This window comes from Dermacentor variabilis, chromosome 3 (genome assembly GCF_050947875.1).
Source record: "Dermacentor variabilis isolate Ectoservices chromosome 3, ASM5094787v1, whole genome shotgun sequence".
Classification (NCBI taxonomy): Eukaryota; Metazoa; Arthropoda; class Arachnida; order Ixodida; family Ixodidae; genus Dermacentor; species Dermacentor variabilis.
The window spans coordinates 162295491-162305249 of record NC_134570.1 but is presented as its reverse complement, the minus strand read 5'-3'; the positions used below and the strand labels follow the sequence as shown (position 1 = coordinate 162305249).

General features: G+C 47.9%; 1 protein-coding gene across 1 annotated transcript; it reads right to left on the bottom strand.

Annotated features, from left to right (window-relative positions):
• Window positions 1–4621: 4621 nt before the first annotated feature.
• Window positions 4622–6741, bottom strand: LOC142574869 (neprilysin-4-like). The gene is made up of 2 exons (XM_075683870.1): window positions 5663–6741; window positions 4622–5018 (listed from the first exon to the last, which is right to left on the bottom strand). Exons 1-2 carry the CDS (start codon window positions 6739–6741, stop codon window positions 4622–4624), a joined length of 1476 nt encoding a protein of 491 aa, XP_075539985.1.
• Between the last annotated feature and the right edge of the window lie 3018 nt (window positions 6742–9759).

Here is a 9759-nt window from a genome sequence, read left to right as displayed (position 1 = left end):
TTCCTTCTATCACCTCCACAGACAATTCTCTGTGACATGTGAGAGAGCCACAGAAGGAAAAAAGCGCTTTCCAATGTCTGCTAAGTCTAGCCAAGTGTACAAACTTAAGCACTTTCCAGTACTTCTACAAATTCAAGTGTTTTCAATGCCTTGAAAATGGCATTTTAGAAATAAAGGGTTTTCAAGTATCGCTACAAACCCTGGATTCTAGCACCTAAATAATTTCAAAAGCTTATTTTGGCAAGGAATTCAGAAATTGATGCCTTTTAACTAACGCTGCACTATCTCTGTACATTGATGCCACGACAGCGCAAACATTTTGGAGTAAAAAAAAAACGCTGAAAGCCTTTAATACCACTCTTTTTTATATGGAGCTTCCTATTGCTTAGTGAAGTTTACAAATGTGCCTGGTTTTAATGGGCGTTTCTTCGACGTTTTCTGTGGGAAGCAGATGACTAAACCCTGTATTCAGAAATGCATCTTAATTTGAAACTCATGCTTGACTTGATATAAATGACTCCTGGTGCGAACTCCCCCCAAGAAGCTCATTGCGCTTCTTTTGGTGCGTTCACAACCTGCGTCATTTAGATCAAGCATGGGCTTCAAGTTAAGATGCATTTCTGAATACGGGGGTAAGCGTGCACAATTCGACCGCGGGGCAAAGCACTGTTCCACTGACACTGAGAGGAAACGGGGAAAACAAAGTTAACCCCCCCATGCTCCGAAACTTTCGTGCACCTGTGGTGTGCATGTATCGTGGAAGAAGAAACAGCGCAAACACGAGGACGACGAAAAAGCCCCAACCACACCAGCGCTACGTGGTGTGGTCCATATTTTTCCGTCATCCTTGTGTAGCGCTGTTTCTCCTAAATTGCTCAACCGACTAGCCGGCAAGTCCATCCTGCGCGTATATATTGAACACGCGCATGAGCGTAGATGGCCTTCGACGCTTTTAGAACGAGCACTGCCACAGGATACGAGCTGTGCACGCGTAACAAGTGTAGACATTAGTAATTTAAACATGCCTGCCGATGAATGTGACGCGGCTATTAGTAGACGTAGTCTCCAAATGCTGGAATGCGTGCGCTCCAAAACGCTAACGATCCGCTGCTAATGCGGGACAACCGCTTACAACGGCGTGAACCAAACTCTAAACTAATGCACTTGAAAAGAACACCTACATGGCAGTGTGAGGCACGTCGAAGTGCCTGGTATTGGCGTCGCAGTTGACCATATAAGAATGGAACTGGCGGAAAAAATAAACACAAATGCTCACCAGTAAACGGGCGAATTAAATTCACACACGTGAATGGTTGGCGCGATACTTTCTATTCGCGTATTTTCGGAGAACATATAATGCATGGACTGGAGAAGCACAGGATCATGAGCTGAACGCCACATTTCTTATTTTCCTGCGGTGACCACAAGCCGTGAAGAATAGTTCTCACTTTGTCGTCTACGTTGTCTTCCTTCGTCAGTCGTAGCAAAGAATGGAAATTATGCAAACGCAAACATATTCCAGTACTCAATAGCACAGCGCTGCAGAGAAACGCCAGCCACCGCCGCCGATTCCTCAAATACGTTTCGTAGATAAATAACCCCTAAAAGAACCCCCAGTGGGCGCGGTGGCGATGTGGTGTAATGGTTACGAAGTGTGCTTTTAATTCTATAAGTGTACGCGGGTTCCCATCCACGGGATGTGTGTAGAGTACTATGAACTTTTCGTAACTACGTGATTGCTTTGTTGATTGTACAGTGAATGTGCCTCGTGATTGCCAAATTTGCGAAGATAATTGCGGATATCACTTTTTTTCTTTCGCGCTGGCGTGCGGGAGGCATACGCACAGGCCGCCGTCACAGCAGTCACGCCTCATGGTCCACAAATAGCCAGGAAAAATTTGACTTAAAATCCTGCATACCATTGGTCACACCTGTTCTTAAGGCCGCTTAGAATTAGGCCGCCTGAAACATGAGCCGCTTGAAAATGGGCCGCTGTCTCCAGGGGGCCTCCTGTGGAGCCGCCTAGCCAGGACTTCGCTAAGAGTGTACGGCATGTCCACAGTAAAATGAAGTTATTGAAGCGATGACGATGGTAAAAGGCTGCGTGACGATGACTGTGTGACGGCGATGGCTAATAACGACGACATTACGAAACTGGGATGTCAAAGTTAGAATTACCATGGTGAAGCGATCACGACTTTATAACAACGGCGCACTGGCGACGATGACATGAGGAAAATGTGGACCCAATAAGATGACGACGGGCCTATGCTGATGACGGCGCGACAACAAACTGTATGAAACCTGCATGACGACGAGGACGCCAGGATGATGACGTGACGACGATCTGATAACGGACACGGGATAGCGACTGCCTTACGAGGGATGCCTGAGTGACTGTATGAAGATGACTACGTGGCAATGGCGGCGTAATCGCGATTGATTCACGACAGTATGATTACAATAGAATGACAAAGAAAGATCGACTTCAGTGGAACGATGGAGGCATTATGACGAGGACAGAATGATGACAATGGGAGGACTTTACTGAAGCGATTACGATGGCAAAGCGACCGCGTGACGACGACGGTAGGACAGTGGCATGACGACGACTACGTGATGACGATGACGTGACGACATTATGACGCCTGCATGATGGGAGTTAGATGACTAAACTGCAATGACGACAATTCAACGACCTTTAGGGCATCACGGCGGCACTGTGACAGCGAATATTCGCCGACTGTATGACGACGATGGCGTGAAAACGACGACATGACAGGGGCCGGCTGACAAAGCAGGACTGACCGCAATGTAACGACCTCGACGGCATCACAACCGCGAGCACATACTTAGACATAGAAGTTGTGACGACGGCGGCATCACGAGAGTCAGATCACGAATGTGGAATGACGACGATAGACCGATCACGACGGAGATAGATAGATATATAGATAGGCTGAAAACGACTGAAGTAGGCAACGAAAGCTAATCGCAATAATAAATATAATAAGGTGCGCCAAACGTTGTGCTTTTCCATTGGTTTTACTCCCTTTCCACCTTATTTACCGTCAACACCATCAGTAAATGGCATGAAAGTATCAAATTATCCTCAGCTTTGAAATTCGGTCTTCACTCGGGCATGAAATCCACTTCAATGTTAAACGTGATAACTCGGCGTAGAAGGTGTGACGACGACGGTATGAGAAGAGTAAGGCCACGAAGATTGAATGAAGACGATGGACCGACCACGATGGCATTAACCACCAGCATTTACCTAGCGGTTCAAGCAGGTAGGCAACATAGGGCACTGCGTCGACGAAAGAGGCTAGATAGATAGATAGATAGATAGATAGATAGATAGATAGATAGATAGATAGATAGATAGATAGATAGATAGATAGACACTGATAGATAGATAGATAGATAGATAGATAGATAGATAGATAGATAGATAGATAGATAGATAGATAGATAGATAGATAGATAGATAGATAGATAGATAGATAGATAGGCTTACACGACCAAAGTAGGCAAAGAAAGCCAATCCCATTAATAATTATAACGTGACGTAAATGGTGCGCTTTTCACGTGGTTTCACTCAATTTCCACCTTGCTGACCATGAACGCGGTCAGTAACAGGCATGAATGTAAGAAATAATCCTCAGCTTTGAAATTTATTCATCACTCGGGCGCGAATTGTACATCAATGTGCAACGTGCTAACAATCGAACGTTTCATACATTGGACAAGTTGGCACGACAACGGAACGCTACGCTTTCTGTGCAGTTTGTTTTCATACGTCTCGAGAACCGCTAACGAGCGCTGCGAGAACCGCAGTCGAGCTGCCAGACAATTTGCCGGAAACAAGGTTTTATTCATTGAACTCTGTGTGTGGTAGTTACTGGAGAAATGACACGAATTATTTGGCTCGGGAAGCAGTTCAAACCTGTCGAATATTAGGTTGTTTCAGGCCTCCCGTAAGTGTGCACCAGGTGCCCTTCAGCCAACTGCAGGATATTCAATGGTGCAGCGCAGACGGGCATAGAAAACACACGCTAGGCATCCGCGAATTACAAAGAAAATCTAGATGAAATAAAAAAAAGTCCCTTTAAGCACAGCCAAGATATACATTGGACATTGTCTTCGAAAACACGTTCATGAATACGGCTTCGCAAACAAAAATTAAACAAAGTGTAAACAGCCCGCAAACGCGGCAGATGTCGTCAATGTTTTACGACGTCTGAGACACCCAGATGGGCACACTGTTGCTAACTAAAGGTAAAACTTTCAAATGCAAAAGAAGTCAGAGAGCGGAAGAACGGGCAATAAGAAGAAAGCAAAAACAAAAAAGCGCTAAAAACGTACGAAAGAGGCGTCTTGTATTGCGCGCCCGCCATGAAACGTCCAAACAAAACGCGTCAGTATTTTAGTGCGTCGTACGCCAGAACAAGGCACGTAGACGAAGTGCCAGTCGCACTGCTGACGCCCTGACGCAAAGAGCGCCATCGCTTTGAAGAAGACGGCAAGCACATTTCAAGGAATTGCAAGGTCCAGGTGACAGCTATATTGTCTGGCGTGGTAAACATCGCGCATGATTTGGGTCCTTTCCAGCCCCCACTTATCGGGTGAAGAATGTGCACTTCTTCTTGGGATTCATTTTTGATCCGTACGGGCATTGAAAAGCCCGCGCAAATGCCTCCGAATTGCTCACAGCCTTGTTGCAGTCCACCGTGTGCGGACCCACGGCTCCGGGAAGACTGCACGTCATGTAACACAAAGTCATGAAGAACACCTGATCGCCCGAGAGATTCCGGGAAATACCCTGCGGACTGTCGTCGTCGCTTTCGCTGATGGAACGCCTGTACGCTGCGTAGGCCACTTCGAGCGCGGGAATCTCGGGAAAGACGCTGTTCCTGGAGCCGGGTCGGGTCGGATAGGTGGGGGAGTCGACGACGGGAGCCTCCTCTGCAGTCGCCAGGCAGCCGTCCCGGTCTTCGAAGGCTCTAGAAGCGGCGCTGTAAAGAATATTAGTGTAATCTTTGATAGTTATAACAAAACGGAGGTGCCGCGTTAATAGCGCACTAAGTAAGACAGGACATTTTAAATTGTCGTTGGAATTATTAAGTAAGCACTTTCGGAAAAGCGGAAAAATCGGAAAAAATTCTGGTAGAAAACATCCAGTTCTGAATATTGTGGACAGAGCAATGCGCTTTTAGATAACTTCTACAACGTGAAGTTCGTATAGTGTTTGGGTGGCTTCACTGTGTAAACATTTCCCAGCTATTTCAAAATGCAGTCGGCCGTACTTGAGAGCATATCGCGATATCAAAGTTCTTAAGTCATAAATCAGTTCAGAAACTAGCTAGCTCGATTATCAATATACGGGAACATCCGTCTATTATTACAGGCAAAAGGAGCTCCTGACTGATTCTAGAAATTTCTTCGCACAATTGCCTACAAAGACTAGCTTAGTTCAAACAACCGTGTCATGGCCAACGATAGCGCATCACCATGAGCTGTGACTTCGCGAAGTAGCAAAAATAATGGGTTGGTTATGTCTATGATATTAGGAAAGTAGTCTATCTGTGTTGTTCTGGAATAACCTGCCATGTAGAAGTGAAAATCATCACATTCGCAAAACTAGGCTGAAGAAGCTTACTGGGACAAAAAGGAGTCGCCGAAAGTGCCGTTTGGATGCCACCGCAGTCCCTGTTTGTCCATGGATGCGACGAGGTTCACCGCCATGGAGAATCCGAGTCCTCCGTAGAACATAGCTTTGGTCCCGTCAGAGTAGAACAGGGGCGGAGTAATGGCACCCACAGCTACCTTCACTGCGCCACTTGCGGCATCGTACAAGAGGTACGGCAGTTCGTAGTTGACCGCGTAGCTCAAGACGTCGATATTGGCACTCGCATGGTACGTATCAGCGGCAGACCGACTCGATTGGATCCAATATTCTGCAAACGATAATTCGGCGCTCGGAAAAGCCGCGTACATGCGGTCGAGTGACTCGTTCTCCAGGAAATGTTCTGGGGGCCACAGCTGCAGGCGTGTCGAAGCCAGCTTCACGGATGCAAGTTGTCGGTTCTTGGCATCCAGCCAGTCTGTGGCGTTGACCAAAGCGCTGGCGGTTGCAACCAGGTGGTCGAAGTTCGCAGAGATGACGGCGCGTTCCTGTCTTGAGAAGCGCGACACAGAGGTGAGAGCAACTACCAGGAGTCGGTAGGCGGTCTCGACAAAACGTTCGCAGAAGTATGGCCGGTAACGTATGACGCCTTGGTCGTACCGGTACTTCAGCAGCTGCAAATCCACTGCCGGTGCCAGGAGCTGCACGCAAGACCACGCAATCAGGGACAGCAGCTGTGAGTCCGTGTACGAGGCCATCACGGCCGCCATGGTCTGGAAGAAGTTTTTGTCGGTTATGAGAATCTGGTCGCTGGATTCCATGTCAGGCTGAAGCTCTAATTGCTTTAATGCCCTTAGCCACTGCTTCGAGTCCAGAGGCGGAGTGTAGGATCTAATCTTGGCGATTGGCACCAGTAGTTGTTGGACTCCAATTGCACGCATGGCGAATAGGAGCCTTCTAAAGACGTCCTCTTCCAGCACCATGGCTCTCTCTATGAGTGTCTGGTTTATCGTCGCGTCCTTGTCAGAGCTTCCCTTTAGGATGTAGAAGAACGCAGCCCAGTACTTGGCGTATCCGCCGGTATTTTTGATCGTGAGATGGTGCTGGTACATCAGCGGTACGAGTGGGCCTGGATCTAAAGTCAAACGCCAATTCGGTGCGCGTCCCAAGCGCAGTAGTCTTACTTGAAAGAAGAGTGATACTTGCCACTTGAACGCGAGCGTTATCAGTACATCGAGGGCGCTGGTGTCACTTTTCTCTGGCTCATCCGGCCACGACAGTCTACATTCCTTTAGGAACTTCCAGAAGATATCCACGTTCGACCCGTACTGTTTACTGTCGCCCATGCATGTGGTGTACATGACTAGCGGCTTGTGGCCAACCCGAATTAGCTTCGCGCCTTCTCTAAGGATTTTTTCGAACAGTGGGAACCAAGATTTCCGTACGTCATCCATGGCTGAGTTAGAGTGCTCAAGGTACCCCTTTGGTGGGGACCAAGCGGAACAGACGTAAGCCCCGAAGTTTTGGCAGGGATTGAGGCTGCTGTTTAGTTTATAGGAAAGGCGCCAGGCGTGATCGAGGCAATCATTGGTCATGCAGTACGGCTTTGTCGGAGCAGTTTCTTGCTCTCGTCTCAACAGAATGACGACGCCGGCTGTCACGGTTGTCACTATGAAAATTAAGATGGCCATGAGGAGGATTTGCCGCTTTGTGATAGGTATCCCTGCTACTCTGACCACTATCCGTGAACTGCGCTGCCCCTGTAAAATGAAGCACGAAAGAAATATCTCACTCAATCCTAATACCAAAATCACGTGCTGAGAAAAAGTGAGGGCGCGTGTATGTTACCAGAAAGAAGGCACATGCGCTTTTCAAATTATTTTTCGCTTTTTTACGTGAATATTCCGACACCTGCCGTTCGGGCATGAAGCAAATCCTAGAAACATTGATAATGACGCAGGCCAGTGGTTGTTCTCAATTTTCATTATGTAGATTTGCGTGCTTTTGCTGAGGAAGCAAAGCATGTGTTATATTGTAAAATACGCTGGCGGGGTTACCCAGGAAAACCGGGTTTATGCGTTGACACTACTTGGAATTTTTAGCTCGCTATTCGGCTCCCCTGTGACAGAATTGCGTGCCGCTATGGTGAAGAGGCTTGTCGTGCAAGGATCTATAGGCCGGAATTTCAGTGTTTGCATGCGGCAGCGGTAATCTTGCCAGCGATTTCTGGAACGAGCCAGCGAACGTAGCCATAGCGCTCAACCTCTGCTTGTCGTATGCTTACAGCCAGTGTTTGCGTGACTCAGCTGTCGCGTCAACAAACCAGGCGAAGCTGTTCTACTCGCCGTGACATAATGGAGACTGTGGTCGAGAATGAGGTGCAGTAGCACCAACGCTGCGGTTTCAGCCGTTATGGTTTGGCACGACGTGCTTGATTATGCACTCCCAACTTCGAGCACTTCCAGGTAGTGCGGCGCACGCGCTGTGGTGCTTTTCACACAAGCATCCTCGATCGGGGGTATTTGTGAGGCACCGGATTGAGAAGAAGAACGACATTTCGTTACTGCGAGCCCCGCTGCACTCCAACTGGAAAGAGAAGTCGGTATACTAGCCCTCGCAATTATAACACCGGCCGCTGAAGTTACACAGTGTGGAGCGAAGTACTAATAAAATGAGGTTGTCTCGCGATTTCCATACTCGAAAACATTTTCTGTGCTCCTTCCGTACATCCGTGCCTCAAAGAAAAAACGTCGACGGATACCGTGCACTGTGTTAATCGATATAAGCAAAGATTTGTATGCGCTTTTGTTTATTTTTTATTTATTTATTTATGTATTTCATTACCCTCAGGACCCGAGGGCATTACAGGGCATTGCTCTGATTGACGATAATTAGCGGATATGTTGCCGGCGAGTGCGTAAGTTCTTCAGCTTTTAGACCAATACCAGAATGGTGAGTTAAGGTTGCACGTTACCCTGCGTGGGCCGCTGCTGTTTGTCTGCGTATTCCACAGAATACACAGGGAGACATGTGTGCTTGATACGTTGTTGCGCGTCATTGTATATAATGCATGAGAGGACTGGTCATTAGCATTGCTTCACATGGAACATCGCATCGTGGCAGAAGTGTTAAATGGTATTATATAGCTGCACGTAATTCAATAATTATAATTGCATGTATGCATTGTATGCATAGATTCGGTGTCTGTACCACGTTTCGCTGCGTAGCGAAGACGCTCCTTATACGCGCGACCATTCTTTCGGGCCTGGGCATCCTCGAAGCTGAGTGCATGCTTTGCAGCCATTTTGCTGGCGCATGTTTACCTGCTCCTTCTGCATTCCTGGCGAGCATGCTGTCGAGACGCTTAATACGCCAGCTCCGAGGGCTGTTTTCAGGTTGTGGTCGATTGTAATGTTTACACTATCAGAGCACAGCACGCGACCTCCACTGGTCAGCACCTGCATTTCTGTCGGATAGGAAAGCAAGCGTAGCATCTGCCATACGCACAAACTGTTCAACGCGGTCACAGCCGTGCCAGTCGGGATTCGCGGAGGCGCGCCATCTGGTAGTGTTGCGAGAAACCCAGCGGCACTCACGGCACGACCATCACAGCAACGCCCGGAAAATCGTGAGAAGAGGGAAAGAAATCTTCGCTTTACAAAGAAAAAAAATGAACGTGACGGCGAGGCAAGGCATCGGGTGCTGTAGGGTTCTGAAGTAATACCGACATACATCGCTGATCCTTAACGTCTGCGTCACCTCCGCCGCGGGCCGCCCAGCATTGCCCTATCGTCGTGTTTTTTTTTCTACATGCGGACCCGGTAGTGGGAAAAGTAGCCCTTAACAGCTTCGCTGTAAAAGTTAATTAATTCACGTCCCCAAAGGTTGCAGGAAACGTCCTCCGTTGGGCTTCTTTATCGCGATTTTGCTTCCCACATATGTTAAATTGTCGGTAAGCTTAATCCCCTAATCTAGCTGGTGGCGGTAAGTACCTTTACAAAGGCTGTCACCACCCTAAACCAGTGCTTTCATGTAGGCTCCCTAGGCATGCGCGGAGGCTATTGCCATCTGGTAGAGTTGCAAGAAACCCAGCGGTACGCGCGACAAAAGCGATCACAGCAGCAGCTCCC

Bases quoted from the DNA above. Each gene is read 5' to 3' on its own strand.
- LOC142574869 (XM_075683870.1), bottom strand. From the start codon at position 6,741: ATGTACCAGCACCATCTCACGATCAAAAATACCGGCGGATACGCCAAG. The intron at 5,019-5,662 runs GTAAGCTTCTTC...TATTCTTTACAG, and splicing joins GGCGACTCCTTTTTGTCCCA to CGCCGCTTCTAGAGCCTTCG.